Raw genomic sequence first — 25,273 nt, 5'->3', positions numbered from 1 at the left:
CTGAAATGGCTATGCAAAAAATAATCAACATATGAATTCTCAATTACCTAGATGATTATCTTCTAAATGCCAGTAAGTTTTGTAGTTTGACTACAAGCTTGAACACAGTAATTGAGTGGCTCCACCATGTGGGAAGTAGATAAAAACAAAGAGAGCTACTCTGGTCTAATCCAATCTGTCAAAACTATTTGATCATCCAGATGGGGGAATTAACCCAAAGCAATTAAAACTCGCTGGAATTCTTTGATCCTTAATTACCCCTAAGTACACACCATCCGCAGTTGCCAAGGAAGCTAAATGGCAGAGCAGTCAGATCATTGCAAAAGAAAACCAATCACCTAACGATAAAAGCCTTCTCAAAGGCTAAGCCTTTCTTGAGGACATATATCATAAGCTTAGGGTGTCCTCCATGGATAAGGGGAATTCATGCTCATACACACTCCTGTTTACTTTTATAGATCAACAGAAATATATGAACAGCCACAATAAAATAGAACGTTCTGACAAACCAAGTTATTTATGAATTTTTCTGAAATACTGTAAGATGCTACATGAAAACAAGAAGTCACATTGCAATAAAAAGACAATGATTCAGGTGACCAATGAACCAATTAAGGAAAGCGCTCTACTGGCCACGGTGGTCATAAATAAAGAAAAGCTGGTGGTGAAGCCAAAAGCTGATGGCAGGCATGAAATGAAGGAGTTTAAGGTGACCAGGATGAACAGCAGACTTACTGGAGAGAGCTGGGTTTGATAACTGGATTTTACAATCTGGATAGAAAATTAGTAGGACTGCCAGTCACAAAAGGTGTGATCAACAGTACAAAGTCCAACAGTACAAAGTCCAACTGGTGGCTTGTTACAGCTGGTATTCCTTAGGGAACAGGGAATGCCAATACTGTTCGATACTGTCATTAGCAACCTGAAGGGCACACACTGTCCCACTGTTAGGAAGTACGTGAGCAATAACAAATCATGAGACGCAGTTGAAACGTGAAAGGTTACGGCTACCATTCAAAGGGACCCAGACAGACTAAGAAATGGGCTGACAAAAGCTCCATGAAGCTCAAAAGCAAATGCAAAATTTTGCACCTGGGGGAAAAAAAAAAAACTGATGCAACAAAACAAGTGAGGGGCCTGACTGGATAGAAAGGAGCTTTGCAGAAAACCTTCCAGGGACTTAGTAGACAAGCTGAACTTGGGTGGATACTGTATTCTTGTGGTGATGAAGGCCAACTTTATCCTGGGCAAGAGCATAGCAATCAGTTCAAGGGAAGTGACTCTTCCTCTCTGTTCAGCATTTGTGAGACCACATCTGGAGTACTATGTCCAGTTTTGGTTCCCCAGTGCAGGACAGACATTGATATACCAGATCAAGTCCAGGGAAAGCCCACCAAGATGGTCAGCAGCTGGAGCACAGGATATATGAAAGGAGGCTGAGGGAACTGTGTTTGTTCAGCCTGCAGAAGAAAAGGCTAAGGGGGAAATCCAACTGCAGTCTTCAACTACCTAAAGAGAAGGGGGTGGGAGAGAAGGAAGTATAGAGAAGATAGCCAGACTTTGCTCAGAGGGGCACAGCAGAAGAACAAGAGGCAACAGACAACCAGCAGCGAAAATTCTGGTTATGTATATGGGGGGACAAAAAAAAACAACAACAAAAGAAAAACCAAAATACCACACCTCTTCCTTTCCCATAAGGGTGGGGTTGCTCATGAGCCATCTGATGTAGTATTGAAGTTCACCCTGCTTTGAGCAGGAGACTGGATCGAACAAGCTCCAGATGTTCCTTCCAAACTAAACTATTTTAGGATGCTCTGAAAGCTTTCTGTACCTATTGTTTTCTTTGTTCTTAGAAGGCCCAGAACAAGCTTGACCCATATTTGTAAACTCCAAATATATTAAAAAAAAAGGAACACTTATATTACTTACGCTAAAGAATTCCAGATGGTTGAACCTCAAGATTTAGTTTTCTGTACTTGAAACTCTAGCTCAAACTCTCCTCCCATCACCCTTTTCCACACTGTAAGTTTTTTCAAGGTCTGATGTGCATATACTCAAACACCAGCTTCTTTTCAGATGGTAGAACTGCCCAAGTCTTTTTTTTTTTTTTTTACTATTAATATTACAAAAGTCATCATTGTAACAGTTTGGGTGAAAGAGAAATTCAGTTTAGCTCAAAAGTGCAAGGCTGAAAAGATCATTTTTAAAATACGTCTTTGATACATATTTGTTCTCAAACAAATATGAAGTTTTCAGGCATGCTTTGGTAATGGCAGCATTTTGAAATTTTGATGCCTTTTGTTTGAAATTCAAGTATGAACAGATGTTGAAAAGCACATTAGGCTACACCCATGCTGATTGTTATCACTAGCAATATATTCTGAAAACTTCAGCTTTAATTGCCCCTAATATTACATACAATTTATGTTCACAAAAATCAAGGATACATTTAAGTTGATTGATCTGAGCACACTCCAAATATAATTATTATTTATATACTGATAAGACAAAAATGTCTTCAGTAGTGCCAACAACTTCAAAAAATCAGAGCCCATGCCATAGGCTTCTCTTGCTCACTTTCAGACAGCGATGCTTCTTTCTAGACTCATTTTGACTTACATTTACAAGAGCTAAGCACCGAGATGCAGCAACTGAGTATGAAAAACCTCATGGAGGGTAACTTCAGGAACTGACCTCTCCTATTTTGGAAACAAGTCTTGCTAAGCAGGTAAACTGAATACAACAAGCAAGCATCACTATTTTGGCAATTTCATTGGAAACTACCATCAGAATTATTTCCTATGTCTCCTGACAAGTCACATAATCTGGACAAGAAAAGTTATTGCTAGGAGCAGGAGGGGAATCAAGACGGAAGAGACAGGGAATATCACCTATTTCTCTTTACCTGCATCCACTGTGAATATGAAAGATGCATAGGAAAGCTCTGGATAGCTAAACAAGCACAAAAAGTAGGGAATTCATGAACCAAAATAACCAAGAGGAGAACAACATTGAAATAGATGGTAAAATTAGTCTTCTACTTGAATACAAAATATTTATGGTGTACTTAATGACTATTAGCTGCTAGTGATATCAGCCTTGAGTTCAAATTGTATTATTTCCCTTCACAGGTGTTCATCTTATTTGCTCCACCAACACACCCCCATCACACCTCATTTGATGGGACTTCATAACCCATATTCTTATAGGAAGCCTGTTATACTAATACGTAACATTTCCCTAAAAGCATCAAAATCAAATGCGTGATTCTTGATCACTAGCAACAAAAGCTACACTCAAGGAAGGGTTCAGCGAAGCATTGAATGCTTTCCCATCTCTACAAGGACTACTGTCAACCTCCTGATACATTCACAGGACTACGCTTGCTTCTCTTAGAGCTACACCAATGGTCAGCCCAGTCATTCTCACAGTTGCATCTCAAGTAGCTCACTCATGCTGTGATCAGCTAATTCACCTCCATTTCAACTCGTTTCCCAGTGTTGACCTTCCAGCTTTTAGTAGAGACTTATTAAGTGTTCCTCAAGATCTTGTCTTTTCTCTGCTACTCCAGCCCCATGGCCATCTAGCTTTTCTGATACAGAGAAGGACCAAAAAGCCTGGCAATTTTGCAGTGGCAGATTTTATAACACACAGTAATTTGTGACCTATCTTGTCCAACTCGAGCAGAAAGCTTGTCCATCTCATACGTCCCTTATATATACTACTCTACTGCAGTCTTAGAATACTTTTAAACACTGAATTCACAATACCTGATTAGGATTTTGCCTTCTGTAATTTCCACAGATCACTAGAGCCTCAACATCAGATTCAAATATAAAGACACACAGAAGTCTGGATAAACACTGCTCATTCGATAATATTCAAATAAGTTTAAGATTTATTCCCCACCTCACTCCAGGTGAATACTTACCTTTAAGCTGTTTCTTCTCTTCAGATAGAGTAGAAGTCGTCTCTACAAGCATTAAGAACAACAAGCATGACAGTAAGAAGTTACAGCACAGTACTTGCACTCATCATGCTAAAGAATTAAGCCAAAGTAAGGATCTCCAAATAAACCTTCCAAAACATTAACAGATTGACCAGGACACTTCAGATATCAAGTCAAAAATACAAGCAGCACTGATTACCATTTCAAAAGATTACGTATAATTAAAAAAATACTATGTTAAAAATGCCAAAAGTTGCACAGCACTAAAGGGTAGGAAGTGCAAGAACTCTGGCACTTCAAAACAAACATAACAGATTACCTTGTGCAATTATAAACTTCATAGATAAGAAGCTTGCTAAATCTGTCAGACTTTTGATGACACTTGTCTCACGACAACACAGAGTAGACCCTGAATCTGACCGACCCAATCCTTGGCAGAAACCCAGGAAAAAGAAAATCTTCCTGTAAGCTCCTTCTGTCAAACAGTTTTATGTGACAAGTTATTATCTGGATTTTTCATTAAATCTACAGTATGCTGCAACTACTGCAAACAAACAAATACTAGCAGAAAAAAAAGAAGATAAAGATCAAGCAGGCGAATTACGTAGTGTCAATTCACATATAAGGTGCTCAACTCGAGGGGAAAGGCACTCCACCTCTCAGCCACATATCCTTCTGCTCATAGCAAATCTGTGGGGAAACCAGTCCTCTGGATTTACCCAAGACCCTTTCTGCCTTCTCTACACTGCACATCTCAGAATGTCCCAATATGAAGGTCCATTTTATATTCTCTTTTATGGGAGCCAGCTTTGGGGAAGTGGGAGAAACCAATGTGTTCTTCCTGCTCCCTTTCATGAAAACCAAAATGTGAATGTTTCTCCCCTGTTCTTCTGAATCCCTCCCAGTGCTCTGCATCAGAGCGGCCAGTGTTAGAAGAAAAATGCCACTGTGAGAAAAGTGAAGGAAAGGCTCCTGGAACAAAGCACCAAGCATATAGTATTGCAAAAATGACTTCAGAGCTGACCAAGAATTGCCTTCATCAGAGGCTTTCATGTTGTGCTACTATAAGGTAAAAACAAAACACTCCACAAGATGCATGGGACAGTTCACCCAAAATTTTTGGTTGAGGCTGTACTTGTCTGTGTATTCTGCTATACACCACTTCAAGCTTTCTGCCAGAATAGGCCAGTCATTTCCAAAAACTCGTTTCTGATTAAAGGTAATTTTTTGTGTACAAAAATCTACTCTCATTTCACTACATTTTAACACACTGCACCGAAATTGGCATTGCAATTTTATGGACAGTCTGAGGCATTTCCAAGACACACCTCTACCTCTCTTCCTTGGATGACACCATAGCTCTCAGCCTAATCTCACTGAATTAACAATATTACAACATGCATTTCGACTCCCAAGTTATGTTACTACTGAAGTAACATAGGGACTTATACTAAGATGTGTCTATGAGAAACATTAGCAGTATGAAAAGATACCAGACAACAAACTAATATCCATGCTAATGTTTACAGCTGAGTACCCTGAAAGGAAGGCAAGCAGTTTAATGTTGTACAGGTTTGCTGAGGGAGATACTGAAATAATCTCTTACATGCCTGGGTAGGCACGCACATTACTGCTGTAGTTGCTGCACTGGCCTTCTCAGCAAGTACAAACACTACACGTTTCAGTGCACAGCTCCACTGCTCTGTAATGTCACAGAAGGGACACAGCAGAAAAACCTATTAGTCACTACCACACCATCAAGCAGCATTCCCAAAAGACAGGTTGACAAAACATTAACTATCATCAGCATCTTCAAAAGGCTCTTCTTTCGTAAAAAAAAAAACCTGGAGTATGCAAGGACAAGCTTCAGCTTCCTTAAACAGTTCAGTGAGCAAATAATTGTACAAACTTCCAAAAGAACATCAGAACACAGGAAACAAAACTAAGCTAAAGAACCACAAATCTTCCAGCAGTGCCCCAACAAACCCACACGTGCCTTACTTGCACTGTATTGGGATTGCACCAAACAGCAAGTACTGATGCTTGCCCTGCTGCCAACCAGGAATCAAAGCAAACTTTGAGAATTTTACAATGAAGAATTTCAGCGAATCCGGTCTAATCAGTTTTATTCTTAATTAATGAAGTTACATTTTTTCAAGCCTGAAATGGCCAAAAGAGACACAGGCAACAGAACCATTTTTTACACAGCTGGCAACCTTTCTCCTGCAAATTTTACTACAGCAAAATGGATAGAGCAGTCCTACTACAGAGGAAAGCAGAAGAAAAAGTGAACAGCAGAAAATGGACTGTCATAGCTGGCAGGGGCAAAGACATGTTTCTTTTTTACTGACTGGCTGTCACAAGAATTCCTTCCAGTTGCAAAAAAGTTAGATTAATGAAATCGGCAAAAGTCAGGTTTACTTTTAAATTTCTAACTCAGCTCACAAAGTGGCAGTAACTTATCTGTAACACCTCAACTCCATGAAGCAGTTGAGTTTTCTTCGTACTATGCAGCATTTACCTAAAAAGCTCTACATTGGAATTAGCTACCTAGCAACATGGAGATGTGCAATACTATTCCCCTTCATGTACAGAACAAACTCAACCTAACTGTTGGGCGATGCGATCTAAGCACTAAGCAAGTATGCAGTGCACCTTGTCAGAAGCTGAAGAGCTACAAGAGATGGCTGAATCTGTGAACTAAAGGATGTCACAGAATTTGAGAAAATCGGTTCAAACATTAATTCTTTCATGTTTTCACTGCAGTGAGATAGTTTTGCTAACAGTCATTATTCAGTAATAGTGTCTGCTTCCTAGGTATAGGAAATTTTTGCTGTGGCCTACAAACCAAAATAAATACTGAAGATTAAAGTCTCTGGAAACCGTCACCAGAATTTTAAGACCATATACTACATCTCTTGCTGTTCTGGCTCAGAAGAGTCTGTTGTATGAGCAAAATTCAAACTAAAGAACCCAATAAAGTGTTCTGGTCATAAAGTGTATTCAAATATCTCAATACATATGCAACTTGCCAGACCTATGTCTGGTGCTGAAATCACCGGATTGAAAATACTGACTTTTATTTCAAGATGAGAGAGCTGCCTATGACAGTTTGTCTCCTGGGCTCAGAAGAAGAAAGAGGGATCTTGGGGAAAAAAAATATTTATTTCGATATACATACACAGATAACACACACATACACGTCTGTTTTCTGATGACTAAAAACAAAAGAAGAAATGCAGCAGTACATTACTTATAAAAAAAAGTCTTCATGCATAAAATAGTTTCATCTTCAGGTATCTGCTGTAAAAAGACTGAATATATGCAACAGCCTTCATTTCTATGCAAGAATAGAGACTCTCCTCGTAAATATGATGATTTAGGATTTCTCATAATTTCCAGACAACTTTGGAATAAAGCATAATAGAAATCATTTCATTCTTAAAACCCTCACCTTTTGGAGCAGCAATAGGCTTGACAGCCATTCTCCCAACAAGACATTCCTTCAGCATCGATTCATAATTGACCCAACGATGAACCTATATTAACAAAATTGGTTTTCACAAAATTTGTAATTCTTACTATGTTGTTCTATGCACTGAAATAGAAAAGTTCATTTTTGTACAGTGGCTAAGGTAATTAACATTTTTTTTTTTTTACACACAGACACTCACTATTGCATCATTCAGTACTTATTTTCGCTTCTATTATAGATAGCATGTAATTAAATGAAAAAATAGGACCATGAAAAAGTGACAATAGTTTAATTTATTCATTTTATGTTATGCAGTATCTGAACATCATAACCTTGAGCTACAGAAAATATTTCAGAAGAGCATTTTTATGATGTACGTTGCACAATTAGCAGAATAAAGACCTTGTCTTTACCACAAGGGTAATTAGTCTTGTTTAGATACGAGCGAAGGGAGAAGGAATGAAGGAAACAAAGATAAAGAATAGTAGTTTAGACACACAAACACCTCCTACCAAGTTGGTGTATTTCTGTTTGTTTCTGTCTTACTATCACTGAATTATTTGGAAATTACCTATTTTAGAAAGTCAAATAAAGTGAAGAAAAAGCAGTAGCTTTACAGACCAGAACTGGAGAACTTGCAGAGGAAATGGATGGCAGAAAAGCCAATCCTGACAGGGCATCCAGGATAACATCACAAGAAGAGAAAAGGTAACAAACTGCTGCATGGTATTCAAGTGTTGAAAGGTATGTAGAGATTTAAAAATAAAAACTTTAAACTGGACAAGCTAAGGAGACGAGATAAAGAATCCCATCCACACATTGTAGTTTCCTCATATACAGATAACGGAAAGAAATGAAGGATTTTGAAAGACAGTTAATTTTTCCAGAAATTTGAGAAACACTAGCAACCTACCAAACTCTTTAAGAGATCAGTATCTGAGAGACACAGAATGCTGAAGCAGAGGGAATAACAACAGAAATGCCTCCAGAACAGGAAAGACATCAGCCAGAAACAAAAATGTGAACAGCGTATTTTAAGGATCGGAACACTGCTTTCAACTCCCATGACAAAACAAACTAAAAAACAAACGTAGCAAGTATGTATCTGAACTTAGTAACAACTTGAGGGGCTTCCCCAAATACTCCTGATGTCAAGACTCCATTTCCAAGTACATCATACAATACTTGACAGCGATGCAGCTACAGAATTCCAGGCCACAGCTTAATACTGGATGGACTTTTAGGAGAGAAACTCCAAATTTCTTGAAACCAGAGAATTATGCCCGAATCCAACACTTCACTTGTGACAGGATTAACCGAAGATAAACTGAAAGCTAAAGCATCATCACTTCTTTATTTACATTCATTGTTAAAAACATTTTGCAAATAAAGGCATAACATACTGTGATGCACAAACTATAAAGGGATAACAGATTTCATTTGAGAAACAGAGATTTCCTTTCTGCTCTTTCCCAGTTTCTCAGAAAAACTTTGTAAGCCAAGGAGACTCAAAGAATATCTGTTTCCAAAAAATACCAACTCAGTGAATCATCTTTTACAGCACCAGGTTTGCAAGCGATTCCTTACAGAAAGTACACCCATTCTGCAGACCCTTTATTTTCTGAGTCTTTTCAAAACATTTAAAGAAGAGGTAAACAAAGAAGAGACCAACTGTCATCTTGTGATTTGTTCACAATCAGTTAATAGCAGCCCCAGCATTTTTTCTTAGTATTTTGTTCACTGATAGTGCACCGGCCAATTTAATAAACAAAAGACTACTACAAGCATTTTTCCAAAAGTGAAAGTTACAAGAAGAAAATGCCTCTCAAACAACAGCAATTAGTCATTGTAGTAATTTATTAAGAAGGTGGTATCTCAAGTTGTTGCTAGCTTTATTGCTGTTTCTGATAAAAAATTAATTTAATAAAATGGTCAAATTGAAGCATCATTCCAACAACATAAAGTCACATTTTCATTATTGTCTTTTGGTACAAAGTTTAAAATACACGCCTCTTTCAGCACACATGCCATTCTGAGCAGTAATCCATTGCCTTTCCTTAGACCTGAAAAAGTTCCAATCACCATTTTCACTGGAATGCCCTAAAAATAATCAGAAAACATGCATTTTTCAAAATACCTTTCGGTGAGCAAGTGTCATTCACTGCCAGTTGTTCTCACCTGATCAAAGAGATCTGTACCATCAGTTCCTGCTGCTTTCATTAGTTCATCCTCACCACCAGGATGATATTCCATGTATGGTGTCACATTATATACAAATCCTGCAGAAAATGGAATAAAGAAATGTGAGCAGCATTTCTACAACCGCTACAACAACTCCTATCTCCAAAACCAGCCGAAAGGTTAGTGCATATTAAACAGCGTAATGGCAAACAGTAGACATGAACAAACAGTATGGCTTTTCCAAGAACAGAAACGTAAGTTATGCAATCATATAGAGCACAAGACATATCTTATTACATAGCGAGGCCCATCCTACAATGTCATACTACTTGTCCCAGTGAACGTCCGGAGAAACCTGCCGGGTTAAGACTTTAACAAAATAAACCCTTGAAGTTGAACATGATGTACCCTAGCTAGGGGGTAAAAGAACCAGAGGCTGGTTTAAACAGAGACATAGAATTGAGCCAGTTAGCACACTGAATTGTTTTCACTCTCCCTTCCAATTAAGTTACTCCTAAAGTACTGTCATAGTTGTTTCCCTACCACCCATCACACATGGAATAAAATGCCTACGGGAATGAACTGTCTCCCATAAGGAAAAACTGCTACCATCAGCAACAAAATTTCCATTCTTCAGATTCAGCAATATAAAAACCTAAATATAGCCCATGCTCATTACAGGCTTACAACTCTGGTACCAAATTTGTCCTAGTAAAAGGGCTCGGCATTCTTTCTACACGAGTACAATTCTTCACATCTCCAGAGAGATAAAACAATGCTTCTTCATAGGTCTGAAATGATGAAGTCTAATTATTGTTGCTATGCAACCAGAGTAATTAGATCCTGGAGAATGCAGCTATAAACAGATTTAACTACAGACATATTGCTGTTTAGAAGACTATTGCAGGCCTACCTAGCAGAATATTTAAAGATATGTAACATTATCAAAACAGGAAGCTACCAGAAGCAGAACTGTGCCAGTGCTTTCATAAGAAGCTTTCAACACATGAAGAAGTGTACATTAGTTACTTCAGAAGGAGAGGTAGGCATTCAGCACTGGGCCAGGGGGAGACATATTTGGGACAATCCTAGTCGGTAAGAACAACCATCCCAGACAACAAAGGAAGGGTCTCTGCATATTTTACTGACCTGATCTTCTGCTGGATGTATCCACTATGCCATCTTGCGTGCAGCACTGATTACTGCACACAAGAAAACGTAAGTAAATATCTACATAATTAGGACTTCCTGAATATTAGCCAAATGTTCAATTTACCATCAAACTTGCAGGAGCAAAAGAAATCTCATATATATATATATCCCTCACACTTTTTTTAACCCCCCTGACATCCCACTTCATATATTTATGGCCTATATGACAGCTTTCTTTGACGATCACCATATCAGTCTTTGAACAAAGTTAGCTCCTAATCTTCTACTTCACATTCCTCTCATCAATTTCTGCTTTTTTATATTGTCCTGGTTTCGGCTGGGATAGAGCTAATTTCCCTCCTAGTAGCTGGTAAAGTGCTGTGTTTTGGATTTAGCATGAGAATAATGTGTAACACACTGATGTTTTAGCTGTTGCTAAGCAGTTCTTATACTCAAGGATTTTCAGCTGCCCATGCTCTGCCAGCAAGGAGGTGCACAAGAGGCTGAGAGGGGCCACAGCCAGGACAGCTGACCCAAACTGGCCAAAGGGATATTCTATACCATACGATGTCATGCTCAGTATATAAAGTGGGGAGAGTTGGCCAGAGGGCAGCAATCGCTGCTCGGGGACTGGCTGGGCATCGGTCGCAGGTGGTGAGCGGTTGCATTGCTTGTTTTTCCTGGGTTTTGTTTGTCTCTTTTTGTTGTTTTCCTTTTCATTACATTTTTTTTTTATTTTTTTTTATTTCAATCATTAAACTGTTCTTATCTCAACCCACAAGTTTTCTTACTTTTGCCCTTCCAATTGTCTCCCCCATCTCACTGCAGGAGGAGGGGGGAGGGTAAGCGAGCAGCTGCATGGTGGTTGGCTGCTGACCAGGGTTAAACCACGACAGTCCTTTTTGGCACCCAACATGGGGCACGAAGGGTTGAGATAACAACAGATCTGACCGGAGCATGTTAAAATACATTTGTTATAAGCATTCATTATATTAGTTTAATAGTCACTGGTCACAATGTTGTTTTATTTGTTTGCATGTTTGTGTTATGTAAATCTCTACTTGCAGTATGTATTCCCTGCGGTGCTATTTATCACTTCTAGAAGATGGATCAGGATTATCATTTTGCTGTACTGTGTAACATCGGTTTATGATACAATAACATCGCTGGTCAAGAGACTAATCTGGTATTTATACTTGGTATTGCTGTCATCTCTGTACCTCAGGCACCATCTCTTGGAAATTACTAATAATTACACTCTTCACCTTTTCTCCTTCAGAGCACCAATCTCTATGGGGAAGACAGGGGGGATGCTTTCCCCCGCTCTTTCACCTTCCCTTTCTCCTTCAGACTAGTTACACCAGCTCTCAGGAACTTTGAATATCCTTGGGATGTTCAAGCCATCACGCTCCTATTGCTATGTCTCCTGAACATGTTTCAGATCTTGTTTAGGGTTAAACAACTATTTAAAAAAATCATGCAGAGACCTGCCCCAGGGCTGAATGGGTGGCATGGCATGTGGGAGAATATGGGCACATATCTAGAGAACTTCTCACCTCCAATGGTCTGGAACTCCATTCCTGAACAACTACAGGATCCTGATGAAGTGATAGAATGCTTGAAAAAACATATGCTGTGCTTATTCCAAAGAGGCACAACTTATCGCACTGTGCTGGGCCCCGGCTACTATCTACCAAACACTGCTCGGTATTACGCAGCATCCTCAGGGAGAAGAAAGGGAAAACAAACCAACAGGTACTGCGGCTGCTCCAATCCCCGTGACAGGCACTGCGGCTGAACGAGGGAACCAACTCTTGCTGGTATCAGTTGTCCCTACATACAAGAAGAAATGTTGGAAGCGAAAGTCAACTCATTTAACAAGGGATGATGAAAAAGCAGCGCCATCACGAGGAGAGGGGGAGGAAGAGGAAGAACTCATAAACGAGACGGAAACCACCTGATCCCTATCCTTAAGTGAGCTGCGAGACACGCAAAAAGATTTCGATTATCCAGGTGACCACATTGTCACCTGGCTCCTCCGATGCTGGGATAAGGGGCCAGTAGCCTGGAATTGGAGGGTAGGGAAGCCAAACAGCTGGGATCCCTTTCCAGGGAAGGGGCATTGACAAAGAGATTGGAAAAGGGGCATAAGCTCTCAGCCTCTGGAGGTTACTTCTGTCACGTACAAAGGAAAGATATCGCTTCAAGAAAGATGTTATATATCGCCCAGGCAAGTGGACCACCATGGAGAGAGGTATCCAGTACCTGAGGGAATTAGCTGTGCTGGAAGTGATTTATGGTGACTTGGACAATGAGCAGTTATCCAAAGATCCAGCTGAAGTCCAGTGCACACTATCCATGTGGCGAAGTTTCTACAGAGTGTACCATCATGGTATGCCAACTCATTGGGAGTACTGACCTGGAAAGATGGAGAGGGACCAACAGTGGATGAATTGGCTGGCCAGCTCTGGGAATACAAAGAAAATCTCTCCTCCTCCATCGCCTCGGCTGTGGAGAAACTGTCCCGGGAGGTTCAGCAACTCAAAGAGGATAGGTCCTACTCCCCACCTGTACAGACCAGTATATCAGCTATTAGGAGTAAGCGTTCCTCTGCTCAAGAAAGAGGATATAGAGGGTACATACTATGGGGTACCCTGTGGTTTTACCTGCAGGACCATGGAGAGGACATGAGGAAGTGGGATAGAAAATCTATCTTGACCGTAGAAGCACGGGTATGTGAGTTGCAACGAAAAACAATCACACGAGGGGGTTCTTCCAGGAAAAATGCTGCTCCAGTTTTCAGTGGGCAGTCCCCCAGACAGAGTAGAAGGGCTGATCTTACTCCTGATTTTAATGAAGGAACTCCTGACTCACATTTAAAGGAAGCGAGTAATGAATACTATGACCAGAACTAGAGGGGCCCTGCCTCCGGCCAGGTGGAGGAAAGGGACAACCAGGTTTACTGAACTGTGTGGATTCGATGGCCTGGCACATCAGATCCACAAGAATATGAGGCTCTAGTAGACACCGGTGCACAGTGTACCCTGATGCCATCAAGCTATGAAGGGGCAGAACCCATTTGTATTTCTGGAGTGACAGGGGGATCCCAAGAGTTAACTGTATTGGAGGCCGAAGTGAGCCTGACCGGGAATGAGTGGCAGAAGCAGCCCATTGTGACTGGCCTAGAGGCTCTGTGCATCCTTGGCATAGACTACCTCAGGAGAAGGTATGTCAAGGACCCAAAAGGGTACCGGTGGGCTTTTGGTATAGCTGCCCTGGAGACGGAGGAAATTAAACAGCTGTCTACCTTGGCCAGCCTCTCAGAGGACCCTTTTGTTGTGGGATTGCTGAGGGTCCAAGAACAACAGGTACCAATCGCTACCACAACAGTGCACCGGCGGCAATATCGCACCAACCGAGACTCCCTGCTTCCCATCCATGAGCTGATTCATTGACTGGAGAGCCAAGGAGTGTTCAGCAAGACTTGCTCACCCTTTAACAGTACCATATGGCCAGTGCGAAAGTCCAATGGAGAGTGGAGACTAACAGTAGACCATGGCAAAGTCACGCCGCCCTTGACTGCTGCTGTGCCGGACATGCTAGAACTTCAATATGAACTGGAGTCAAAGGCAGCCAAGTGGTACGCCACAATTGACATTGCTAATGCGTTCTTCTCAATCCCTTTGGCAGCAGAGTGCAGGCCACAGTTTGCTTTCACTTGGAGGGGCGTGCAGTACACCTGGAATCGACTGCCCCAGGGGTGGAAACACAGCCCTACCATTTGCCATGGACTGATCCACACCGCACTGGAACAGGGTGATGCTCCAGAACACCTGCAATACATTGATGACATCATCATGTGGAGCGATACAGCAGGAGCAGTTTTTGAGAAATGGAAGAAAATAATTCAAATCCTGCTGAAAGCCAGTTTGCCATAAAATAACATAAGGTCAAGGGACCTGCACAGGAGATCCAGTTTTTATGAATTAAATGGCAAGACGGACATCGTCAGATCCCAATGGATGTGACCAACAAAATAACAGCCATGTCCCCATCAACTAGTAAGAAGGAAACACAACCTTTCTTAGGTGTTGTAGGCTTTTGGAGAATGCATATTCCAGATTACAGCCTGATTGTAAGTCCTCTCTACCAAGTGACCTGGAAGAAGAACGATTTCAAATGGGGCCCTGAGCAACAAGAAGCCTTTGAACAAATTAAACAGGAGATAGTTCATGCAGTAGTCCTTGGGCCAGTCCGGGCAGGACAAGATGTGAAGAATGTGCTCTACACCGCAGCTGGGGAGAATGGCCTGGAGCCTCTGGCAGAAAGCACCAGGGGAGACTCAGGGTCGACCCTTAGGGTTCTGGAGTCGGGGATACAGAGGATCCGAGGCCCGCTACACTCCAACTGAGAAGGAGATATTGGCAGCATATGAAGGGGTTCAAGCTGCTTCGGAAGTGGTTGGTACTGAAGCACAGCTCCTCCTGGCACCCCGACTGCCAGTGCTGGGCTGGATGTTCAAAGGGAGGGTCCCCTCTACACATCATGCAACCGATGCTACGTGGAGTAAGTGGGTCACACTGATCACACAACGGGCTCGAATAGGAAACCCCAGTTGCCCAGGAATCTTGGAAGTGATCATGGAATGGCCAGAAGGCAAAGATTTCCAAATATCGCCAGAGGGGGAGGTGATGTGGGCTAAAGAGGTCCCACTGTACAATAAACTACCAGAAAATGAGAAGCAATATGCCCTGTCACTGATGGGTCCTGTCGCCTTGTGGGAAAGCATCGGAAGTGGAAAGCTGCTATATGGAGTCCTATACGCCAAGTTGCAGAAACTGCTGAAGGAGAAGGTGAACCGAGCCAGTTTGCTGAGGTGAAAGCCATCCAGCTGGCCTTGGACATTGCTGAACGAGAAAAATGGCCAGTACTTTATCTCTATACTGACTCATGGATGGTGGCAAATGCCCTGTGGGGGTGGTTGCAGCGGTGGAAGCAGAACAACTGGCAGCGCAGAGGCAAACCCACTTGAGCTGCCACATTGTGGCAAGATATTGCTGCCTGGGTGGAGAACCTGGTTGTAAAAGTACATCACGTAGATGCTCACATACCCAAGAGTCGGGCCACTGAAGAACACCAAAACAACCAGCAGGTGGACCAGGCTGCTAGGACTGAAGTGGCTCAGGTGGATCTGGACTGGCAGCATAAGGGTGAATTATTTATCGCTCGGTGGGCCCATGACACCTCAGGCCATCAAGGAAGAGATGCAACATACAGATGGGCTCGTGATCGAGGGGTGGACTTGACCATGGACGCTATTGCACAGGTTATCCATGAATGTGAAACATGCGCTGCAATCAAACAAGCCAAGCGAGTAAAGTCTCTTTGGTATGGAGGACGATGGTTGAAATATAAATATGGGGAGGCTTGGCAGATTGATTATATCACACTCCGACAGACCTGACAAGGCAAGCGCCATGTGCTTACGCTGGTGGAAGCAACCACAGGATGGCTGGAAACATATCCTGTGCCCCATGCCACCGCCTGGAACACTATCCTGGGCCTTGAAAAGCAAATCCTATGGCGACATGGCACCCCAGAAAGAATTGAGTCAGACAGCAGGACTCATTCCCAAAACACCCTCATGGACACCTGGGCCACAGAGCACGGCATTGAGTGGGTCTATCACATCCCCTACCATGCACCAGCCTCTGGGAAAATCGAACAATACAATGGACTGCTAAAGACTATGCTGAGAGCAATGGGTGGTGGGACATTCTAGCACTGGGTCACACATTTAGCAAAAGCCACCTGGTTAGTCCACACTAGGGGGTCTGCCAATCGAGCTGGCCCTGCCCAATCAAAACTCTTACGTACTGTAGAAGGGGATAAAGTCCCTGCCGTGCACATAAAAAATATGCTGGGGAAGACAGTCTGGGTTACTCCTGCTTTGGGCAAAGGCAAACCCATCCGTGGGATTGCTTTTGCTCAAGGACCTGGATGCACTTGGTGGGTGATGCATACCTCAAGGGGATTTGATTTTGGGGGAGAATAGCCAATGATTTGAACTGTATGATGTTAATTGCTACGTAATACTGTATGACATCACTACTATAGTTGCTACATGCCATATCAATGGTATTACAGTAAGAATCACCCAGATTAATGAAGAATTAACTTTGATGAAACCGAGCAAAGTGCAGCGGTGATGGAACCAGAACTGACTTCAGGATGCAACAATCCAACACCATGCACCATCTCTCCTGCCCTGAAAGACTGTTCTGACAGATGGAGCCCAAAGTCATGGACTAAATTAACTTAATGGACATTTTATAGGGATAGCCCATAGACTAAGGGAATGATATCTCTGTGTGTGTATATATATATATATATATATATGAAAAGACAGGAAAAGTGGTGGTGATTATTTGGAATGTATTGGAAAGTACGGGACTTGGGCATGACGTAGATGGTATAGAATAAGGGGTGGATACTGTCCCAGTTTCAGCTGGGATAGAGTTAATTTCCCTCCTAGTAGCTGGTAAAGTGCTGTGTTTTGGATTTAGCATGAGAATAATGTGATAGCACATTGATGTTTTAGCTGTTGCTAAGCAGTCCTTATACTAAGGATAAGGATTTTCAGCTGCCCGTGCTCTGCCAGCAAGGAGGAGCACAAGAAGCTGGGAGGGAGCATAGCCAGGACAGCTGACCCAAACTGGCTAAAGGGATTTTCCATACCATATAACGTCATGCTCAGTATATAAACTAGGGGGAGTTGGCCAGGGGGCAGCGAACGCTGCTCGGGGACTGGCTGGGTGTCAGTCAGTGGGTGGTGAATGGTTGCATCACTTGTTTTCCCTAGGTTTTGTTTCTCTCTCTCTTTTTGTTGTTCTCCTTTTCATTACAATGTATTATTATTATTATTTCACTTTATTTCAATCATTAAACTGTTCTTATCTCAACCCATGAGTTTTCTTACTTTTGCCTTTCTGATTCTCTCCCCCATCCCACCGGGGGCGGGGAGGGTGAGCGAGCGGCTGCGTGGTGCTTGGTTGCCATCTGGGGTTAAACCACGACACATATAGAGCTAGTCTAGCTACCAACGCAAAGACTTAATTTAGCTTTTCCACAATGGTGTTATTTGACTACCTGTCCACATATCAGGTCGACAGATAATCCACCAGGATTCTCAGTTATGCTGTTTTTTTCAATCAGTAGTTCTAGAACAAAAAAGAGGCTGAGATGGGAAGATTTAAAGACAGATACAGAAGCAGCACGATGGAGTTCTTGTAAAAACAACCTCAGAGATGCAATCAAGAGGGGAAAAAAAAGAGATTGAAAACAAAACAGAAACATTTTTAAGCAGTGCTTCTGTCTGCAGTAGTAATTCCCTTTTTGTGAGAGGAAAAAAGAACAGACCTCCACAGTAAATAAGCTTTCTTTAGCTCTCCTCCCACTATAGTTTTGCTAGTATGTGCAAGAGCAGCACAGAGCACTAACAATCCTATTATTTTGTTCAAAAGCCAGTACTGAACGACCTTTTACCCTTACTTTCATTCTCATCCGCTTTAACACCCAAAAAAACACAGTCGCCCTCATAAAGAAATTCTTAACTTTTACCACTAACATGAAGCACTCTTCCTACAGAAAGGTCACAATAGCAACTCTGATCTACTTAATCTATCTTCATAGGTAGTGTTGTTATCTCGTAACAAATTTAAGGCGATATTAAAGCATTTTAGCCTCTAAATAATTAAACCAGAGAGTAAACATTTTACTCCTTTCTGTAGGACAACTAGGAAATTAATCTTAAGCACTGAAAATACTCTTCTAGCCAGGGCTATTGCTCCAAACCGTCTTTCGCACATTTTTAACTTGTAACATATAATATTTCCAACTTTTGAGCTAAAATTTCGTGAAAATAATAACATAAATAGAATGGCTCAGTTACCACAGATATTTTTTATGCTAGATACAGATTACAACTGCTCTTTGTCGCAGCTGTCATTTGCCTTACTAAATTTTATGAAGTAATACATGAGCTCACACACTTATTTCCCAAAGACCATTCCAGATTTAAGTAACATTTTTAATATTTGTATGTCTCTAGATGCTTTAAAGCAACCCCTAAAAATATTCAACTGCTAAGGATAATAAACTGTCCAAGACCGAGGAGTGTAAGTATATGTCAGCATTTTCAATACCTTATTCTTGCTAAGCCCTTGTTGTTTGAGGTACCACTTACAATCTTGTGTTTTGTTATTTTCATATGCAAACATAAAAAGGGGTAAAATATGCCCACTTGGAAGAGTTCTTAAGAAAAGCTTGAAAGCAAAGAAAAGCTTTGTTACATAAAATCTCGAACTTGTACAAAGTTGTGTCCTATTACATCAAGATTACACCTGGCCTAAACGTAGATGGCACATAGTTTTTTTCGGGGTGTGGCTTTTGTTGTTGTTGTTTGATTGGGTTTTGTTGCTTCTTCCCTAAGTACAGAAGAGAGAGGCTAGACAAAAAAAAGCTGAAGTAACATCATAGCAACCAACCTCTTATACATATCCAGCAGTCCTCCTTTTTGTTGTGCTTAGCAAGCTCATCTTCGGTCACTTCAATTAGCCTCCCTTTTAAACCAGTCAAGTCCTTCCCACTTTTAGTTAGTCGAATCCAATCCATAAGACTTCTTCCTGGTTTTAAAGGTACCTGAAAAATAACAAGTGTACAAACATTATTAACTCTAGAGGAAGAAAGAGCCATTCAGTATACTTTTTTAAGCTCCCGAGGACTCGGGCAAAACAAGAAATAACCTGTATTCTTCACCGATATTTGGGAGCCCTATTCAGCAGTAAGGCTGCTTAAGAAAGCTTCCTACGTAGTAACCCAGACAAGGGAATTATTGAACATCAACAAACATTTAGACAACTCTTCCCAAAGCAAGCTGCAGATACCAAGTCCTCCTGTGATGGTGAAAAGCTTTTATCAGCATAATTTGAGTTATGGCCTGGAAACCTATAAGCAATAAAGAGAGATTTGAAAATCATGGCCAGGTAGGAAGTTTCACCTTCACAGCATTCATAAGGACTTTCTGCAAGCGCTACAGCAACTGGAAATCTCACCCAGAGAAAGTTGGGGACAAAGTCTTCTAGCTTACCAGGGATGTATTATCCATGGCCTGCCTGAGAGGCAGAGCAAAATCTTCAGTGTGTCTAGCATCTTCCTTCTCAACAGCACCACAGACGGGGAACCCCTTTGATCCAAACTCTAATAGCAGGGAGGGTTGAAGAATCACGGTCTTACAAAACAACAGCAAAACCAGAAGCGAGAAAACTAAGGAGCACACAGACCCAATCACTTGATGCTACTTTAGTCTAAGTACGAGTTTGCTTTCCAAGCGAGGTCTGCAGACACCAAGTGCCCCCAAAACCACTCCAAAGATGAAGACCTATAAAGTGTAAGCTGTGCGCAGCAATTTCAAGCTGAAAGTCTCCGTCTCTGCACAGGAGGAACCCCGAGACAGCCCGGGAAGGCAGAGCAGCAAGTGCTGTCACCACCGCCTTCCAAAACGAGAAGTACGAAGTATTTTTCAGCGACGCAGCAGAGCCAGCCCCTCGCCCGGGGCCCTGTCACAGCCGCCGCGTCCCCTCGGCGGCTGCCGGAGTACAAGACCTTCCCCCGGAGCGACGGTCACCGACAGCCTCGCAGGGCCCCAGGCCGCGGTGCCGAGGAAGGCCCCGGCGCCGGCTGCGACTGACCCCCGCCCCCGCGGCGGCAGCCGAGCTGTCCCTACCTTGGCGCGGCCGCCCGCAGCCACCCGCTGCTGGGAGCTGGGCGCGGGAAAGGCCTGCGGCGGCACGTTCAGCATCCTGCCGGCCCGGGCCGCGGCCTGCGCCCCGGCGGGCGGGCGGGCGGAGCGCTCCGGCACAGGGCGCAGGCGCGGCGGCGGGCGGGGCCCGCGCCCGGGCGGAGTGGAGGCGCCCTAGCGGCCTACCGGTACCGGCCCGGCCTAGGGGGGGTCTCGGCGGAAACCGCCCGGGAGTAGACGTCCCTGCTGCTATCTCGGGTGCCGCCGCAGGGCAGGGCGGACTGCCCCAGGGCAGCACGGGTGCGTGCTTAGGAGAGAGGGCCGTGTACCGCGGACGCCTTTTTGTCTCGCCCTGTGGCGTGTGTCTCCCCTTGCACTGAAGTTGGTTTTACGTCCGGGTCTCCCAGCGCCAGGTGTGGTGCTCGAGCCTGAAGGTGACTGTAACGGGCGCTGGTGCTGCTGCCCACGGTTTGAAGGTAGAACGGTGAGGAGGGCTGTGGGCGAAGACCTGCTCCTCCCTGCCCGGCTGTGTCAGGCCCACCGGGAGAAGACGTGAGAGGGCAAGCGCTGCAGGGATGCTGTTGACACGCTGAGCCGGCCCAGCCCACAGCAACACACACACGGGCACTCGGGCAAGGACAGGTTCAGGTATGTACGCAAGCTGTACCTGATAGAGGCACTGGCATTTGAATTAAAATTCTGGATCTTTTTGTCCCTTTAGGGGCTTTGGCCTGCATGATGATTGGTACCAAACTTTGCTTTGGTTATCAAAACCAAACTCGCAGTCAAAACAACTCACATTGGACCTTTTTCACATTTCTTGATGTCCGTTTTATAAATAAAACTGATAGTTTCATACTGTATTTACGTATAACAATACAGTTCACATACATGAGACAGCATGAGTGACTTAAGGCAAACCCCTTCTTTAAAAGCAAAAACTAGAGTAGAATTTGGATTCTTCTCTCCATCCGGAAAACAGCTATACTGTTTCATGTTTGAAACTCCATTTAACAGCAGGCACAACATTAGAATACTTAATCCAATGACTCCTTGGTATGCTTCCACATGGAGCCTACTAAATCACAATGAAAAAGCTTTTCTTGTGTCCTCAAACTTTGAGGAAGTAACATAACCATAGAGCACTGTCCTGGTTTCGGCTGGGATAGGGTTAAATTTCTTCCTAGTGCTGTGTTTTGGATTTAGTATGAGGAGAATGTTGATAACACACTGATGTTTTCAGTTGTTGCTAAGTGCCCTCCTAGTCCAAGGACAGCTCCTGTGCCTACTGACTGAGGTAGGTACACGAGATGGGAGGGAACATAATCAGGACAGCCAGCCCAGCTGGCCAATGAGGTATTCCATACCATGTGACGTCATGCTCAGTATATGAACGGTAGGCGTGATCCAGGAAGTACCGATCGCTACTTGGTTATCGGTCAGCGCGGGTGGTGAGCAATTGCATTGTGCATCACTCATTTTGTATATTCTATCATTATTTATCATTATTATTTTCCCTTTTTCTGTTCTATTAAACTGTCTTTATCTCAACCCACGAGTTTTTCTCACTCTTACCCTTCCGATTCTCTCCCCATCCCGCTGGGGGGCGGGGGGGAGTGAGTGAGCAGCTGCATGGTATTTGGCTGCCTGCCAGATTAAACCACAACAAGCCCTGTAAAGCAAGGCATCCGTTCTCTGCTCCCAAAATTGATGTCCAAGTTACTGTTTACAAAATATAGAACCTTAGGTAAAATACTAATCAATACCTTCCCTGCCTAAAACAGGACAGGAATAGAACAAGGAAAAAGGCTCAGATAAAATTACAAAACATTTCAGTTTTATTAAGAATAACTTACATACAAATAAATTATCTTTAAAAATACTATAATACATCTTTATATTAAGTTTAAATTAAGTCTTAAGGAGTCGCATTAGCCTTTCCTGCAATCAGCAATCTGATTCTGTTCTTGAATCTTGTTCCAGTTCATCTTCATCATCTTCACTATCCGAGTCTTCATAAAAGGAAATTGTAGCTTGAACTGGAAAGTTTTTCAGAAGTGCTTCAGCTTCCTGATATAAGTAATCATAGCACCTCGATTTGGGCCAAAATAGCCTGAAACAAGTATACAATAGGTTTGCTTATTGTTATTACATATTCTACTTGGAGGCTGACAGACAAGAAACAGCAGTGAAATTCTGTTAAGACAAGCATTCTACAGTTTTTCCTCGCATGCTCAATTGCTAAACTGCTTTCCACATTTAAACAGAAGAATATTCTCTGGATTCTGTATTTTCATCTGAAGAGATAAAGATGCACTTAAGGTGCTAGTTTTGCAGCAAAACTACTCTAAAGCTCAAGATCCACTGCATCTGAAACTTACCACTCCAGTACATCATTGACAGTATTACCTGGGGCTCCAATCCAAATAATACCGCCCTCACTGGAACTGTTCCTAGGGAATATAATGGGTGTCAACAGGATGCCCAATATATTTGGATTAAATTAATAGTTTTGTTACTGAAGATCCCCAGCCTGGGTAGTTGTTTACAATGGCATGAGACAAATCTCAAAGTGAAAGGAATTATAAAGGTCTAGGGGGATCAGACCTTGATATCTCACCCCATCTTTCCAAGAAGAATCATGTAACAGACTCCTTACGGAAGATGCCCCGTGGGTCCAGATTTTAAAGTAGTCTGTGTTGTATCCAGAAGTTAACATAAAAATTGCTGATAATATTGTGGTTAGCAAGGGCTATCAGCTAGTGAGATAATATATTGCAATTAATATACTCCACAGTTCCTATTCCTTTTCGTCTAGCATCCTCTTTTGCTTACAGTTTGGAAGTAGCTGGAAGAAAGAGACAATAGAAGTCCCAAGAGCTAAGAGATTAGCACATTGCAACATAATTAAATGCTGACTACAGATTGTTTATAATAGAAATACATTAAGAAACAGAACTAGATGGTTTTCTAGCAGTTACAAAAAGTGCTTTCTAGGCTACTGTTTAACAGAACGCTGCTTCCTTTGCAGCACAAAGTAACTGACACTTGCTTTGTAACATCTCTCCATTCCCAGTGCAGCATTCACTCATACCTAAGCACCGGAGCAGTCACTGTGAAGTCAGGGTCTGTGCAATTGCTTAGTCTGTGCATCAGTATTTGAAGGATCAGTGCCTAGATCTTGTCTGGAAGAACTACCTGTGCAATTACTTTAAACACCTTGCAACACCTACTAGTACTTGTGAATATAGACTCTCCTGCAGATTGAACTGTAGTTATTTCCTTTATTTCCTTTTCAGAACTGACAGTGCAGATACTAGCATTACTTTACCCATTAAAGCAGTAGTTAGATCAGTATTTTTCTTGGCCTTGCTGGCTTAGTCAGTCCATACCCTCTCCTCCTGCCACTCTTTCCCATGCGAGCACCTGCTTCCTTGCACCAGGAGGACACTGGGGGTTTGCACAGCAAGACAGCCCAGGAACTACCCCCCTCCCTTTTTTAATCCTGGGCACAGGAATGAGCAGCAAGGTGCTTCAACCGACTCTGCCACTACAAAAAAAACCCCACATAACTGTAACGTGTCTAAGTCCCACACCACTGAGGCATGTCAACATCTCATCTTAAAGATCTGATAAATCCACGAGTGCTGGCAATCATTTGCCCAAGCACCTGTCAGTTCAAAAGCACTTAGTGGCTACATCACTCCGAAGGCACTTTATTATCTACACAAATATATGGGTGGGATCAAAAGGGGTGGGGGAGCCAGTGCTTGGCCAGCCCGGCACTACACTGCCGAGCAGAGGACTCTGCCCTCCCGGCTGCGCAGCACCGCGGGCCCCGGCAGCGAGGGGACCGGGTGCCCGCAGCCCCCGCGGCGGCCCGGGACAGCCACTTACCTGACGGGGTGCGTGTACTGCGCCAGCTTTCGGGAGGCTTCCGCCAGCCCGCAGGGGCGGTGAGGCTGCGGAGAAGAGAGCAGAGATCAGCCGGCCGGCGCGGCACCCAGCCCTCGGGGGGGGGGGCGGCCCACCCCGAGCAGCCTCCGCCGTCACCCCCTGGACCATGCCGGCGGCGGGGGCTCCCCCGCGCCGCCCCACTCACCGCGGCTGGGCCGGGGCCGGTCTGCCGGTCCACCTCGCCCGGCGCGGACACCCAGGGCCTCCAGAAGGGCGCGGACCTGCGGGGCAAGGGCAGGACGGCGAGGGCAGGGCCGGGCCGCGCCCCGCACCGGGGGGAGGCGGAGAGGGGCGCGTACCCCTGCGGGGGCAGCGCCGAGGGCGGGCGGGGGCAACCGCACCCTCTCCCTCCGCCCTCCATCGTCCGCGGCCGCTCGCCTGGCCCTGCCCGCCCCGGGCCCGGAGGGTTTTATAGCCGGCGGCGGGCGCTGCGCGCCGCGGAGCCCACCTCCCCCGGCTCATTTGCCAGCGCCATCAACAAAAAGGCTCCGCGTGTAAACACGGGGCGCGGACGCGTGCGTGCCCCAAATGGCCCGGGGGGTGGGGGTTTGGCAAGTCGGTGTCAATCGCACTTGAGCAGACACATGGCTGCTGCTGGGGGGGCTGTGGGAACGGAGCGGGGGGCGGCGGGCGCGGGGCGAGGCAGCAGCGGGGACGTGCCCGGGCCGCCCTCCCGCCCCGGCGGCAGGGGTCGAGCCGCCGCGAGCGCGGGCTTTTCGTGTTAAAAACGTGTTTGTCTGTCCCCTCCGGCGGCGAGGCG

The 25,273-nt window shown here is 43.8% G+C and overlaps 2 protein-coding genes across 7 annotated transcripts in view; both read right to left on the bottom strand.

Moving 5' to 3' along the window:
• The window catches only part of CYB5R4 (cytochrome b5 reductase 4), a 43,314-nt gene extending 22,644 nt beyond the window's left edge, over positions 1–20,670 (bottom strand). For 2 of the 6 annotated variants that reach the window (XM_075145413.1, XM_075145416.1), the window contains exons 1-5: positions 20,542–20,670; positions 19,304–19,457; positions 9,603–9,703; positions 7,404–7,488; positions 3,932–3,973 (exon numbers count right to left, since the gene is read on the bottom strand). In XM_075145413.1, coding sequence (XP_075001514.1) covers positions 3,932–3,973; positions 7,404–7,488; positions 9,603–9,703; positions 19,304–19,457; positions 20,542–20,616 — 457 coding nt within the window. In that variant the 5' untranslated portion in view covers positions 20,617–20,670. Of the gene's footprint in view, positions 1–3,931; positions 3,974–7,403; positions 7,489–9,602; positions 9,704–10,754; positions 10,808–13,176; positions 13,326–19,303; positions 19,458–19,905; positions 20,016–20,541 lie in introns of those variants that run through there. The other 4 variants (XM_075145415.1, XM_075145417.1, XM_075145418.1 and 1 more) reach the window with 4 other exon arrangements.
• Positions 20,671–22,376: 1,706 nt separating this feature from the next.
• Positions 22,377–24,876, bottom strand: RIPPLY2 (ripply transcriptional repressor 2). Its single transcript, XM_075148040.1, has 3 exons — positions 24,659–24,876; positions 24,454–24,518; positions 22,377–22,669 (listed from the first exon to the last, which is right to left on the bottom strand). Exons 1-3 carry the CDS (start codon positions 24,872–24,874, stop codon positions 22,504–22,506), a joined length of 447 nt encoding a protein of 148 aa, XP_075004141.1. The 5' UTR covers positions 24,875–24,876; the 3' UTR covers positions 22,377–22,503.
• Positions 24,877–25,273: the final 397 nt, after the last annotated feature.

This window comes from Calonectris borealis, chromosome 3 (genome assembly GCF_964195595.1).
Source record: "Calonectris borealis chromosome 3, bCalBor7.hap1.2, whole genome shotgun sequence".
Taxonomy (NCBI): Eukaryota; Metazoa; Chordata; class Aves; order Procellariiformes; family Procellariidae; genus Calonectris; species Calonectris borealis.
Note: the sequence above shows the minus strand (reverse complement) of the source record. Positions and strands in the feature narration are given on the sequence as shown.

Bases quoted from the DNA above. Each gene is read 5' to 3' on its own strand.
- RIPPLY2 (XM_075148040.1), bottom strand. From the start codon at position 24,874: ATGGAGGGCGGAGGGAGAGGGTGCGGTTGCCCCCGCCCGCCCTCGGCG. The intron at 24,519-24,658 runs GTGAGTGGGGCG...TCTTCTCCGCAG, and splicing joins CCGGCCCCGGCCCAGCCGCG to CCTCACCGCCCCTGCGGGCT. The intron at 22,670-24,453 runs GTAAGTGGCTGT...TACTTGTTTCAG, and splicing joins CAGTACACGCACCCCGTCAG to GCTATTTTGGCCCAAATCGA.